General features: G+C 43.3%; 1 protein-coding gene across 1 annotated transcript in view; it reads right to left on the minus strand.

Moving 5' to 3' along the window:
• Window positions 1-15,128, minus strand: part of LOC308303669 (disks large homolog 5-like) — a 72,376-nt gene extending 57,248 nt beyond the window's left edge. Inside the window, exon 1 of the mRNA XM_080748117.1 lies at window positions 14,357-15,128. Coding sequence (XP_080604243.1) covers window positions 14,357-14,714 — 358 coding nt within the window. The 5' untranslated portion in view covers window positions 14,715-15,128. The remainder of the gene's footprint in view (window positions 1-14,356) is intronic.
• Window positions 15,129-15,547: the final 419 nt, after the last annotated feature.

Below are 15,547 nucleotides of genomic sequence, written 5' to 3' on the forward strand. Positions count from 1 at the left end.
GATAATTATCAGTAGGCCATGGAGCTTGAATGGACTCAGGGGTGTCGCACCAAATGCTGGGCCCTGGGTACAAAGATTCACTGCGGGCACCCCATTGGGAACGCATTATTACGCAGTATTTTGTGCTTTAACTATTGAAAAATAGCAGATATACAAGCTCACAGCGCGGCACTGCGAGCTTGTAGATCTGCTATTTTGAAAAATCTGGAAAATGTGTGCAAATCTTTGAATAATTCAAATCCTTCTAAGGTTTTTTTGAAAAACCTATGTTTCTATGTCAGTGGTGCTCAAACTTTTTCAAGTGACAGACCCCCAAAATGATATGTATTCAGCCACGGACCCCCATCTCAAAATATTTAGTTCCAGGGACCCCCCAGATGCAACATTTTAGTTACAAATGTTAGGTTAAAAAATACATAATATTCGAAGATTTGCACACATTTTCACGACTTTTCAAAAATAGCAGATCGCTCACAGCACGGCACTCGTGCCAAGTTTTTAGCTTGTATATCTGCTATTTTTCAATAGCTAAAGTAAAACATTGGGCCCTCCACCTTGGGCCCTAGTAACTCAGTCCCACTCCCCCCCCCCCCTGTGTGACGCCCCTGAATGGACTCAAACCCTGGGCCCCACAGAGGCTCACTCACACCACTGAAGCATCAGAGCTGCTCTTTTTTTTCTCTGCTCTGTTTCTCAAACTTTTCCATGACCAAGGACCCCCAAATTAATATAGATTGCGTTGTTAAAAATGTTTCAAACATTCCCAATTCTTTCAAGATCTGCAAGCTCACCAGGTGACACATCCCAAGATCGGCTATTTTGAAATAGGTGATTGGGGACCCTCTGGAACCCCCCAGTGGGGACCCCACTTTGAGCAGCACAGATCTCACAGACCACATAGTTCCTCTCCTCTGAAAGCATGCTGCTTTGGCAGCCTACTTCATAAATGACGCCAATGACACCACGATACGACAGAAACAAGTGCAAGAACATGACGTAAGTAGAACATATTTGCAGATAGCATCTTGTTACTTTCTGTCCGGACTGCAGATGAAAATTAGCCAAAACGTGGCACATTTCACATTTTAATTCATCTTGATACATGAGCATTGTCCCTTTCCAATAAATATTAAAATAAAATACTCACTGCCATAGGCCTATTGAATCTCGGAAGTGATTTTCTTTTTTTTATTGTTCTCGCTGCAATCCAAATAATTTATTCCCTTTCATAAAAAAATGTAAAACCTGTGCCGTCTAGGTAAAAGTCCCGAGCGAGCACCTTCACACGTTCAGAGCTATCCTGGAAGCTCTAGGCTGGATATTGTGAGACTCTTGTCTTGTCTCCCCTTGCCATTATGAAGCCACAGACATTCAGCAAAACCCTCGAAAAAACAGCCAGCGTGTGCACATTTCATTACGAGGTAGCTTCAGCTTGGCTCCCTCGTGCACAGCTGATAGTTCAGTGAAATCAGCAACTTCTGCCTCTGATATAAGGTCTAACAGTCAACGGTGAGCTGGAGCGGGGGGTGGGGGGTTGGGGGGGGCATGAAAAACGATTCTATTTACCCACATCGCCCCGGCACCCTAAATCAATCCTTGGCTGGCCGTGTTCCCACTCGCTAAAAAGCAAGACTGTGGGGTTTGATTAAAACTAGGGAGGGAGGGAGTGAGCCCCAGCTAACATGGCTCACCCCTCCTTTTTCCCAGTGCAAAACTGAAAGAGGGGGAGAGAGAGAGAGAGAGAGACAGAGAGCGAGAGAGAGAGAGAAAGAGAGAGAGAGCAGGCAAGTGCACATATAGACATCAAAGGGGGCTTGAACCCCTGCCCTTTTACCCGTCTGTAAAAAAAAAAGTGCCCTCTCCAGACAATGAACGCAGTTTTTACTATGGTGAAAGAAATGCAAAATGCCCCCCTTTCCCTGCCATACCTGAAGGCAGCATTCAAACCTTGTCCAAACTTTCCTGAACTTGAATGCAGCATCTTATGTTGAAAGAATTTCCCTCTCTGTGTACAGTAGAAATCATAGACTGTATAAAATATATGGACAAAGTGAAGCCATTGGTTTCTATGCAGCGCAAATGACACAATATGGGTCCTTGGCATGGGTGTTGCCATCATAGATTGTAAAGGCACCAAAGGATGCTATTGGCTGCCATCGGTCACGCGCAACCGCAGGGATAATTGGGAGAATGTGGTCGGAGCCTCCCGAAATACAGCACACGAAGAAGAACACAGCCGGCTGGTATCAGTTTATTTGGCCACGCCCCCCACAACTTTATCATTTATTTTAAAATAAATTGGACCAAATTTCGACAAAACGCATACAATGGTGATTGAAAGGCAATTTTTAACTAGCGATAGGAACCATAAAGTATTCATGAAAATGTTAACTCATACCCTGCCAAACCCGAGGAACCCGAGAATTTCGCGATGTCCCTCCCTGCCACGCCCGAGGAACCCGAGAATTTCGGCCATTTTGGAAAAAAAAAAAAAAAAAATTCAAAAAATGTTTTTTTTCAAAAAATGTTTTGGGACCCCAAAAACGTTAGTAGGCATGATAGCGATCGCGAAATTGCTTGTTTAACCCCCATACAACCCCCATACAACTCAGGTAGCAGACCTCCAAGCTCACAACAGTGTAAAACATAATGGCTGCTATCTCATGAATGCCTGAACGGATTTCCATTCGGATTTTTTTGTTTGAAAGCTGTGAGCAATGTGGACACACGTGGTGCATTATCTAGGCATGGGTGTGCATGATCCGTGCACTATAAATTACATGGAAGTCTATGGAGACGAATGGCAGTTAAAGAGTACGAAGGTATTGTTAAATGGCAGCATATGAGTTAATAAGGTTAGAACACGAAAGGGGAAAATGAATGGGATCCAATGGAGAACAATTCTTTTTGCGATCGGCCGGGGGGGGAAACAGCGCAACTAGCGGCCAATCATAGGAAGTTTTACTTCCGTATTGGAGTCATTTTAAATCTGCAGAACTATGCCCCTGGTAGAGATCCATGCCGTTACGCCACATCTCCAGTATTCACTTGATTATGCTTAAGTTAAGTGTGGTATCAAGTACCGAAAATAGCCGACCTTCCAAGGTCTGCTTTTCTCGATATTTTCACCAAAAGGCCCTTTTTAGACATTTCAGCTCCTGCCTCTCTAACATTCTCTGCACATCCCTGAGAGAGAGAGAGAGAGAGAGAGAGAGAGAGAGAGAGAGAGAGAGAGAGAGACAGAGAGAGAGAGAGAGAGAGAGAGAGAGAGAGAGAGAGAGAGCGAGAGAGAGAGAGAGAGAGAGAAGAGTGATGTGCCTCAGGAACCATGGCATCCCATGGATCAAGCTCTCTTTGTTCTGGCTGTAGCTTAAGTTTCCCATGAGTCTGTTTGAGCAGAGAGAGAGAGAGAGAGAGAGAGCTGTCACACAGTGGCTGTGGAACCCTTCGCTCACTTCTCACATCCCTGGAAGCAGTGGAGCTGACCTGGACCTGGACCCTAACTGACCTGGACCTGGACCCTCACTGCGGTGCCGTCTATGGCTGGGGTCATACTGTAGGCCCAGGGGCCTAAAGTGGGACTGTCTGAGTTACTAGGGCCCAAGGTGGAAGGGCCCTAATTATTTTATACTTTAGCTATTGAAAAATAGCAGATATACTGCTTATAGATCTGCTATTTTTGAAAAGTCGTGAAAATGTGTGCAAATCTTTGAATATATGTATTTTTAAGCGAACATTGGTAACTCAAATTTTGCTTCTGGAGGGACCCTGGAAATAAATATTTTGAGATGGGGGGGGGGGGGGGGTCCGTAGCCAAATACATATAATTTGGGGGGTCCTTTAAGGTTTGAGTACCACTGACATAGAAACATAGGTTTTTCAAAAAAACTAGCACAGATTGCACAGATTTTCAAGATTTTTCAAAAATAGCAGATCTACAAGCTCGCAGTGCACACTGTGAGCTTGTACATCTGCTATTTTGTAATAGTTAAAGCACAAAATAATGTGCAATAATGTGTTCCCAGTCTATATGGGTTAAACCCCCTCCCCCTATGAAGAACATTCATTGGGGGCCAGCAGTGGATCCAGAATTTGGTGCGACACCCCTGCATAGGCCTGTCACAATCTATACTATAATTTTGCGAATGTCTGTCTGAGTGAGTGTCTGTCTGTCTGAAACAGCGTTTCTCCTCAGTGGCTGGAGCAATTGATCTGAAATCGCATCACCATTAGCATATAAACACACCTGACATAACTGTGAAGCGCGTTTGTCACTTTCACAAATCGTATGCTGTATATTAGCATTTTTATGGTGTATCTACTATCTATTCTGCATCTAGCATGAGGCACATCTATTCTGCATCTAGCTTGAGGCAAAATGTTTAACCAGCTCTGTGTGTGTGTGTGTGGGTGTGTGTGCAGGCGGGTGGGCGGGCAGGCGGGTGGGCGGGCGGGCGGGGGAACAGTATCTCTGTAGCCATTAAACGAAACGGGTTTCTTACATTGATGCTCCTACATCATGCAAGCACCAGTTAAAGTTACTTTCCATCCCTCATATACTTTGTGCACAGTGCACATCCCATAACCCACACACTGCACATCATTTTGGAGCTCATATCTTTGAACGGGTAAGGGCTAGTTATTACCTAACTTTGCTGCTAACACTTGTTAAATTATGCATACATCCCATGTCTATATTCAAAAATAGTAGATCTACAAGCTCATAGCGCGGCACAAAGCTGTATATCTGCTACTTTTGAATGGACAAAGTATAAATTAATGGTTAAAGAGGTTACACAGAGGCTTTCCCGGTTTTAATGGGTTAAAAAGTGTAATTCTTTCAAGCGTGCTTCATCCAGTACATGATGCAGCAGGGGTCTTCAACTGGGGGTCCGGGACCCCTAGGGGGTCCTCAGAGTCACTACAGGAGGTACTCCAAAACTTCCAATCCTTTTTATATTAACAACTTGAAGCCTAGTGTCCATATTCCTAGAACTGTAGCCAAAAATAGCAGATCGGCTATTTTCGGCAAAGAGGTTTGGTGTACACTGGAAAAAGAGCAGACTAAGTACAGAGTGAAAGGTCAAGTTTATTAGGTAATGACGGTTCAAGTGGTTAAATATCTGGAAACAAAAATTGACATGAATCCAAAATAAACTGTTGATTGTGCTGTCAAACGAGTAAACTATATGGAATCTATGAGAATGGTTTGTGGGGGGTCCCTGCTTCATCAACTAAGGGGTCCTTGGCCTGAAAACGTTGAAGACCCCTGTGCTGCAGTCTAATGGGTGAACACGAGGACCAGCTAGAAACAGGAGAGCCAGAGCAGCGAGTAAAGTAGTACTACAATCGATGAGGTCATCAAGACAGAGAGTCTGGGCTGCTCCAGTGATAATGAATGGGAGAGACGTCGTGAGCGTTTGGGCTTTTATCCACAGTGATTTTCCATCCACACCAGAGGAGCTTCTTATTCAGGACTGACACACACACACACACACACACACACACACACACACACACACACACACACACACACACACACACACACACACACACACACACACACACACACACACACACACACACACACACACACACACACACACACACACACACACACACACACACACACACACACACACACACACTACTGTGAGTTACATTTCATTTGGGTGCCAAGAGACAGACACGCACACACACGCACACGCACACACACACACACACACACACACAGATGTATTCTTGGTATGACCTGGTTCCTTGCTTTTGGAAGCCACTCGATCCAGTTCACAAATATGGATTAGGCTGCCCAAAATAACTTCAATGTGAAAGCTTCTATTTAGGGCTGGGCGATATGGTGATAAATATCGTTGAGACGATACAATGTCTCTCTCCACGATATGCCTTTTCAGAGATATCGTATATATCGTGATACAATTGATGGAGCCTTGTAAAAAACCATGTTTAATCGTTAATACAGAGAGATTCATTGCAGAATTCAGTTAAACCTGCATTTTGGTCAAAATCAGTATTTCTCAAACATTAAAATGTCAAGGTCTCCACTTAACTCTGACAGCATACAAATTACGGGTCCATTTGGTTTCATTTGTATACTGTCAGAGTTACATACTTGTAAAGTTCAATTTAGACCTCGCAAAAGGAACCCAGAGAGTCTAGTTTTTGTCAAGTAACTTGAAAATTAACCATAAAAACAAAGAGGATTTTTTTTTGATCAAATTGTGTATCGTGATACAGCTTGGGAAAATATCTGCTATTGTATTTTTCCATATCGCCCACCCCTACTTCTATTATTGGGTGCTATTTTGTTTAACTGGTGTTTTTCCCCCCCTTAAAAAACCCTTTCTGCAAAACAAAGGCAACTGCCCTTGCATGAGCATAATTAAAATGATTAAAACCAAATTACACTTTAATTACACTTTTAAATGTACGAATAAAAAACACAACTTGTTGCAACCAGCTTTTGTGGCCATCAAGACAATGGTAAATAAATTCCTTTGTCCTTTTTTTGTTTTGTCTCCCTTAACCACGAGATGATGAAATGTTAGTGAATTTCGCCCAGTAACTGCCCATTTCTACCCCCAAAAAGCCCCCCAAGCATAATTATTTCCAAAGCGAGGCCAGACAGGGATGAGAACGACATATCCTAAGAAAGACATCACACACGCCCTTGTGATTCGCTGCCATCGCGCTATTGTTCCCCAACAGAAGCTGAGAATGGTCCCAAAACAAAAGCCATGGGACTGCGGCCAAGCCCCGCAGCTCTACAGTTATATAAAAAAAGTATAGAATATCTCAGTTTATTAAGGGCTAGAATTATTGAATGCTTTAACCAGTGAAAAATAGCAGATATACAAGCTCACAGCGCGGCACCGAGTGCCGCGCTGCGAGCTTGTAGATCTGCTATTTTTGAAAAAAGTCGTGAAAATGTGTGCAAATCTTTGAATATATGTATTTTCAAAGCGAACGTTTGTAACTCAAATTTTGCTTCTGGGGGGTCCCTGGAACGAAATATTTTGAGATGGGGGTCCGTGGCCAAATAAATATCATTTTGGGGGTCCTTCACATGAAAAGGTTTGAGAACCACTGACATAGTAGTCTTTCAAGAACAGACATCTTTGACGATGGCTATAGCCAGATTGCTGACATAAAAAACATAGGTTTTTCAAAAAACCTTAGAAGGATTCAAAAGACACTTATAGAATCGGGTCAAAATTCGAATTTTCACGATTTTTCAAAAATATCAGATCTACACACTCGCAGCGCGGCACTCGGTGCCGCGCTGTGAGCTTGTATATCTGCTATTTTTTAAACAGTTAAAGCATTAAATAACGATACACAATAATGTGTACCCGTTCTAAATGGGTTAACAGTGAAAAAGTGAGCCCTTGAGCATCAATGCCCGGTTAAAAGTCATTTCCAACATATCTGCATGCATCAGACTCACTTTGTGGCCGAGCCCGGTGCAACCCTGGGCCTTGAACAGTGGTGTCAGCAGTCAAAACTATGTATCCGCTCCCTTCCTCTTCATCAGCCACCAGGATACCGCAAGTGGGCCCCCAAATAATTGGCAAAACACTATGATTTTATTTATAGTATTCACGATATTCCTGGCCCTCTCTATGGAGGCTGCCATTTTCTTTTACAGAGGGTGTGTACTTAAAAAAACATCTTTTCACTTCCTCCCAAGTAAGGAAGTGACACGGAATTGTCTGTTGCCAGATTTTGCCAAAGAAATAAGCCCAACAGAAGCAACTAGGCTATACTACTTTACATTTACAATTGAAAATAGCAGATCAGCAAGCTCACAATGTGTCACATTGCGACGGGGACGTATCTCCATTCCGACATTGACTTCTTATTGTCAGAGTGGCAACACTTCCACAGAGGTTAAGTTTAGAGTTAGGGTTAGGCATAGGGTTAGTGTCGGAAAGGAGACATGTCAAAAAGGAGACATGTCGGAATGGAGACATGTAACCCATTGCGACACATTGTGAGCTTGTATATTTGCTATTTAAAAAAATATTTAGGGGAAAAAAAGAAATTTGAATATTTTTGAAACATTTTAACAACATAAATCTGTGTGGAGGTCCCTGGCACCACATATTTTCAGATGGGGGTCTGCAACTGTGGACAAATATGTTAATCTGGGGTCCTTGATTTGGGAACCACTGGTTTAAAAAATATTAGAAAGTAAGCAACTATACTATTTTTTAGAAACACAAATTGCTTATTATAAGCGGACATGGCAACCCATGTACATTCAGATCCCAGAGCCTAGAACGCCAACTACTGGCACTTTAATGCAAGGACAACAGGAAACCAAATGATGTTTTTCAGGCCAGCTCCGCCTCTTTCAGGATATGAACAGGAAACCGGGGGCGGGGCCAGGAATAACGTGAATAGCATTGTTATAAAATATATTAATTACTTTTTGATCTAAAATCATCAGTGATACCGATAAATAGGAACTTAAAGTATATGATCATTAAAAAAATGAAAATGCACGGCGTCCACCCATCTGACCACTACATCTCAGAGTCAAATATTGTACTTACTCCACTAGAGTTATTTGACAACTTCATTTACTAAAAACATACATTAAAGGTGTATTCAGTGATAATGAAAGTGGCCGGGGGTCATCTTGTCCCTTACTGGCCTTACAGCGTGGAAATGTTTGTTTTTTTACACCATTATAATGTTCTCCTTTTGATCATCAGACCCAATCACTGAATATTGGTAGGCCTACGTCTCCAGCTTCAGGATATGTATGATACAGATTTACTACGAGACTGTGGCATTTTATGAGTTCAGTAGTTTACAATCTAGGCATTTAGCAGATGTTCTTAATTCAGAGCGACTGTGGTTCTCAAAACTTGTATTTTGACTATCATAACTAAACATCAACATAACTACGGCCATACTCTACCCTGATTGGTCGAGGACTGGCTGGCCACCTCTGAAAACCGAATCTAGCTATGCTTGTAACACGGGCCATGGTGGAAGTCCTTATATGGTCAGCACACATTCTAGTGAGGAGAATGAATGGAAAATGTACCAATTTGAACTTTATTTGAATGAAATACAATCACTGAATATACCTTTAAGTTAACCACTTCAGTCCTATATACACTTTGGCCATTTGAAAATAGCTGAACTAAAAAGAGCTTGCATTGTTGCAGGTATACATACTTTTATGTATAATTTTGTATATTTTGGACTGTAATTTGCTCAAATAAAAAATAAAAAAATCGAGAAGTAAGGGAATCGTTAATCGTTTTTTTATTTTATTTTTATATATATTTTAGGAGAAATACAGCCGATGGAATACAGCTCTTAATTGACGCTTGTTGAGAGGTCAATTGGTGACCTGACCTCTTGATACACGTTGCTCAGAAGTAGTTTACAGCACAACACAGACACACACAGACACACACAGACACACACTCAGGCCTGCACAAAAAAAGTTGTGAGAGAATTAAGTGCTGTGGTCCTACTATGACCACCACCTAAACATTTTAAATTCAAATTATAGAAAAAAGCAATGTAAATTGTGGGAAAGAATCGCAATAATCGTGATTTGAGTCACGAATCGCAGAAGAATCTATAAACGTGATATAAATCGAATCGCCACCCTATGTATCGAAATCGAATTGGGAGGTAAGTGAATCGTCCCAGGCCTACTTAAGAGTATTTCTACATTGCAGTATTGATACTTTCACTTACAGTAAGTAAAATAAAGTGCTAGTGTTGTCCCAGGACAGAGCCTGCGTTGGAGGCGTGCCACAGTGGAACCTGTCTGCCCAGTACAGTAGCGAACAGCACTTCAGCCTTTTGTGACCCTGTTAACTTTAAGCCCTGGTTTTATGGTACTTTGTCGTACGGTCGGCAATGTCAGGCAAGAATAGCCTCTACCAGATCAGATGATAACAACGTTTTGTTGTTGTTTACATTTTCGAAGAAGAAGATCACGTCCAAAATAGGGACACCAGGACGCAGCTTATTTGAAATAAAACGTATATATATTTTTTAAGGATGAACAAGAGAATAAATAAGTATTACAGTGCCTGGTTGTGAAATGCACCAGAAGAGAAAAAAAAAACAGGTAAGCGAAATATTGTCCCACATTTGAGCTCTCAAGTATAATAAACGATGAATTAAGAGCACAATTGACGCTTTATTAAAGGTGGGGAAATTGACGCTGTCGTGTTATTAATTGGCCCTTATGTCTATGCCACGATAGCTTGACAATGGCACAGAACAAAAAAAACAAGTATTTTCAAATACAAAGGCATGGCATAGGTGCCGGACCAAGGCCTGTGGGTCAGTGTGCATTAATTACTGCTAAATCATAAGACACGCTCCAACATTTGTATAAATAGTTCACTTCTCTATGTGAGGGCGCAAAGTGTTGGCACCCCACTGGAGGCCAGTGAGGGGAACAGTGCTAATGCAATTTGACTTACACTGACTTTGGTGATGAATTCATTAGCATGTTAAACAGAACCACAAGGATGTTTCTGCAGCTTGCAATACGGTGAAGCACTTTCATCATGTAATTATGAGCATGTAATTATAGACAGAGTAGATATTTTTTCCATAAAAGAGTAAAATCCCCAAATAGAATTGTGCTAGAGAAATGGTTCTCAAAGGGGGCACCCAGGGGTCCTTGATGGGGGTTCCAGGTGGTCGAAGGAAGGAAGGAAGGAAGGAAGGAAGGAAGGAAGGAAGGAAGGAAGGAAGGAAGGAAGGAAGGAAGGAAGGAAGGAAGGATGGATGGATGGATGGATGGATGGATGGATGGATGGATGGATGGATGGATGGATGGATGGATGGATGGATGGATGGATGGATGGATGGATGGATGGATGGATGGATGGATGGATGGATATATATCTTTTGTTTGTTTTGGGGCTTTATGCCTTTATAGAGGGTATGCGCTGACATCATCATCATACCCGGAAGTTATGCGGGAACGCCTACTGAGTGGCAAAAAACTACTTTCTGGCCTTGTCAGCCCATACATCCAAACAGTCCTATCTGATTGCATTAAATGACGAGCAGCCTTGAACAATGTGCACGCAAGCGTGCATGCACACACACACACACACACACACACACACACACACACACACACACACACACACACACACACACACACACACACACACACACACACACACACACCCTTGAAATTAATGGACACCACCGCTCAGTTCACACTGGTGTGATTTTTTGATACACTCAGACTGAAAGACCTGCAAAACAAAAAAGACTCTCCCACTGACATACAGGCCTACAGCATATGAGCCATGAACCTCTCCTGACCTTTAGAAGACACCATCTAACATGCAACATTGTGGGCTGTTATATTGTCACATACCAAAAACAAAACCCCACTGCGGTGGATGAGTGTGCAAACCATAGATCAGATGCGTGCGTGCGTGCGTGCGTGCGTGCGTGCGTGCGTGCCTGCGTGCGTGCGTGCGTGCGTGCGTGCGTGCGTGCGTGCGCTCAGTCAATGAGAGGATTCGGAATTAGAATTTGAAAAAGACAGAAATAGCTGATGGCTCTCTAGGCGTGCTCTGGAAATATTTCGGTCAAGCTGTAAAGGGTCATTCTGACATTTCCTGGCTTCCTTCGATGCACACGGCAACAAGAACCAGGTCCTCCTCACAGCTCCAAACAAACCCCTCTACATAGCACTGTGTGAGTGTGTGTGTGACTGTGTGTGTGTGTGTGTGTGTGTGTGTGTGTGTGTGTGTGTGTGTGTGTGTGTGTGTGTGTGTGTGTGTGTGTGTGTGTGTGTGTGTGTGTGTGTGTGTGTGTACGTATAACATTGTACTCAGCGAGTTAAAGTGAGTTAAAGTAATGAAAATAGCAGATCTACAAGCACACAACGCCTCGCATCGCGAGGCATTGTTGCGACCGTCAGGTCGCAGTTAATATCAAAACCTCCACCGGCTGTCAGCCAGTCAGTCAGTCTGTCTGTTTCACGTCACGTCACACTTTGCCCAACTCATATCTCCACCACCGTTGCCCCTATCGATGCCAAACTTTGCACACACACTCCTTGGCTGCCAAACCACAACATCCACCATTTCTCACATGGCCCTCTTCTAGCTCCACCATGAGGCAGAATCTTGCAAAACACATTTTTTTGGACACTGCTCCTACAGGTTTTGTCCTAAAATCACGCAAAGTGGTACACAATATCTCTAAAGTCATGTCATCAACATGGATCTGTCCCGTTTCCCAAATTCCCTCCTGACTGGCTACCATTGCCTACCATCGCTTATCTCCCTATTAGGGAGTCTTACTGGTGTGCTTGCAGATCTGCTATTTTCACTAGTCTTGTGCGACAGTGTTGTATGACGAAGCAGGGCTTTACTTGATGAAAAAACGTACAAATCTGAAACTTGGAGATACAAGGTTTATGCCCGACAGTGACGATATGCTACGACAGCACCAAATGCTTCTGAAAGAGGGGTCCGGTGAGCCCCGGGGGTCCTTGAGGGGGTCCAGTCGGGGGGGAACCAAATGGACCCTTACGGCCAGGTCTGTAACTGGGGAGCGTGCACGAAAGGAACCACTCTACACACATGCACAGTGCGCATGTACACACATTAACCCATTAAAAACTGGGAAAGGATCTGTGTCATTTTTGGCTATTCAAAGATAGCAGATATACAAGCTCATAGCATGTCACTTCATATTTTTGGAAAAAAAGAAAAAATGTTTTTAGTAAATCTTTGAATACGGTATATACTGTAGGACAGTGGTTCTCACCTTTGAAGGTCTCCCCTTAACTTTGACAGTGTACAAATGTGGTTCCATTTGTAACACTGTCAAAGTTACAGACTTGTAAGGGTAAATTTAGACCCCCATAACGTAACCTAGAGAGTCTCTGAAATCCACTTTGAGAACCACTGCTGTAGGCTAACATTTTTAACTCGAATCAGGGAATTCTGGTGGTCCCTGGAACAATTTGGGGAGGTCCCTGGAACAATTTGGGGGGTGTCCTTGACAAGAAAAAGTTTGAGCACCACTGATATAGCAAAGTATTTTTCAGAAAACTGTTAAGAGTTAGAAGAGATTTGTAGAATCGTGCTATGACCAATGTATGACCAATATGCATACTTTGGTGCTATATGACCAATGTATACTTGCATTAACAAGTAATAACACCAAAAGTATTCATTATTATTATTTTCAAATGTGACACATTGCAATACATTTTTGCACAAACTTGTGCAAGCAAACAGAAGAACCTCTTAGAGTTACGGGGGTCCTAATGCATGCCAAACCGGGGGTCCTTGAAAACTAAAAAGGTTTATAAAAAAAGGTTTAAGATCCAGTGTGGTGCGTGCACACACTGAATTAAGTCACTATACTGTATCACAACAACACAAGAAAGACCATTTCCATCCAAGTACACAACAAGCCACTCATTTGAGTAGAAGCCCATTCATTTTGAGATTGACAAGGGCTTATTGATTCCAGCCCTCTTTACTAAAAGCATAGACGGCACCAGGCGTTGTTGTCACTACATTGATTGTCAGAGTCTTTTTTTAAAGTTCATTAAGTACTTTTACATGTAGCTAACAGTAGGGGATTTTAGTGGCAGGGCAAGGACACAAGCACAACAGTGCTAATGTGATTGTGAATAGGCACAAAGTCACATGATTGTGTGTCTCTCTCTCTTTCTCTCTCTTTCTCTCTACCCCCAAAGGAAAGCCAAAGTCCTCCCTATGATCAAATTGTCAGATTATCAATAGCATGTGTTAATAGTAAAACTGGATACTAATACGAAAGTATACCATAAACTGCTCGTCCTTTCTAACTGTGGAGAAATTAAAAGTAGGATATATAGTTTGCATATTTCATATACGTGTTGTGGAGCCTTCCACATGCTTTTGCTAAAACAACGTTCGCATCATCATAAATAAAACGGTAATAAACCATTAATTACACAGAATGACTGTAATAACACATTCATTATTACACAGTAACAACTTCTGAGAGTGCACACTGCCACTACATGAATCAAACGGACCTAGTAGTAACTCATGGGGCAGTGGTTCTCAAACTTTCAATTTCCAAGGTCTCCCCTTAACTCTGACAGTGTACACATGGAACCAAATGGACCCTAACAGGGTCCATAAAGTTACAGACTTGTAATGGTCGATTTAGAACGTAGAGAGTGCCTGAAATACACTTTGAGAACCACTGTCATCATAGGGTGTGCAAATGAACCGTGCAGGTCTGGGACTCATCACTCATGAAAGCGATCACTTCCAATAAGGGTTGTTATTATATAGATAGATCGATTCCTCACCAGACGTGTGGTGGTGATGATGATGGTGGTGATGATGATCCACCACCGATGACCCACCAACAACCATGCCGTTCTGCAGGAGCACGGCGTTCAGGTGCGGGTGAGTCTGCTCCAGGGCCGCGCACAGCTCGGGGAAGTGGTCCCGGTCCTTGGCCAGCAGCATCTTCAGCAAGAGGTCCACTTTCTCCGGACCGCCGCCGGCCGAGCCGGAGGAGCAGTTGTGCTCCAGCTCGAAGCAATCCGCCGGGCTCAGGGCGCCCGAGTGAGCCAGAGCCTCCACCAGGCGCCCCGCGTCGGCGATGTCCTCCACCAAGTTCTGGTAACACTTCTCCAGCAACTCTTTATGCCTGGGCTCCATCGGGATTAATATTCCCTGTTCTGTTCCCTCACTCACTCACCCGGCCCCGGCGATCCGATTGTTAAACCTATCGAAAGCGGGGAAAAGATCCTTTTTTCCTCCCCCCTTGGTCGCTTCGCTTCTTCCCCCCACGAAGATCGCGTTGTTTTAGTTTAGAGGAGCCGAAGTTGGGACGCTTTTTTAGAGCGTTCCGAACTGAAGGAGACACAAGAAGTAGCCATGTTTGTTGCCCAAGGCTGTTTGTTGACTAAGAAGAATAAGAAGCAGCAGCCTGGTAAATGCATGTTGTTTCCTATAAACTCTTCGTCCCAGTCCCGAGGTAGAGCTGTTATAAAACTCTCCCCCCGTAAACCCGACTCTGCTTCGGCTCAGTACAGCCCCGACTAGACTCCTCCGACGGGAGATCTGCCCTTCTTTCTCCTTCTCTTTCTACATGTTGGGACAGAAGTGTTGTTAAAAGTGTCTCCACTCTCCCAGCTCTCCCTTCTCTGCAGCCGCAAACTCCGCCATGTCTCACTCTACTATTCCCACCAGCAGCTGGAGTCCCAGGCTGCCAATCATTGTTTTCCGTGCCATGTAAGGTAAAAAGGGGGCGGGACTTAACAGACGCACCTGTTTTTTCTAACCGAGGTTCTCAAACTTTTTTCATGTCAAGGACCCCCAAATTGACACTTATTGGCCCACGGACCCCCCCATTTGAAAAGATATGCCATGCAGCAAGGAACCCACATTGAGAGTTTTATGGCTCTATAGCAGCAGTGATTCTCAACCATTTATTTTTCAAGGAAGGACCCCCAGTTTTGACATGCATAATTAGGCTACGGAATCCAATT

The sequence above is a fragment of the Nannobrachium achirus genome, assembly GCF_963921795.1.
Source record: "Nannobrachium achirus genome assembly, chromosome: 18".
NCBI classification, from domain to species: Eukaryota; Metazoa; Chordata; class Actinopteri; order Myctophiformes; family Myctophidae; genus Nannobrachium; species Nannobrachium achirus.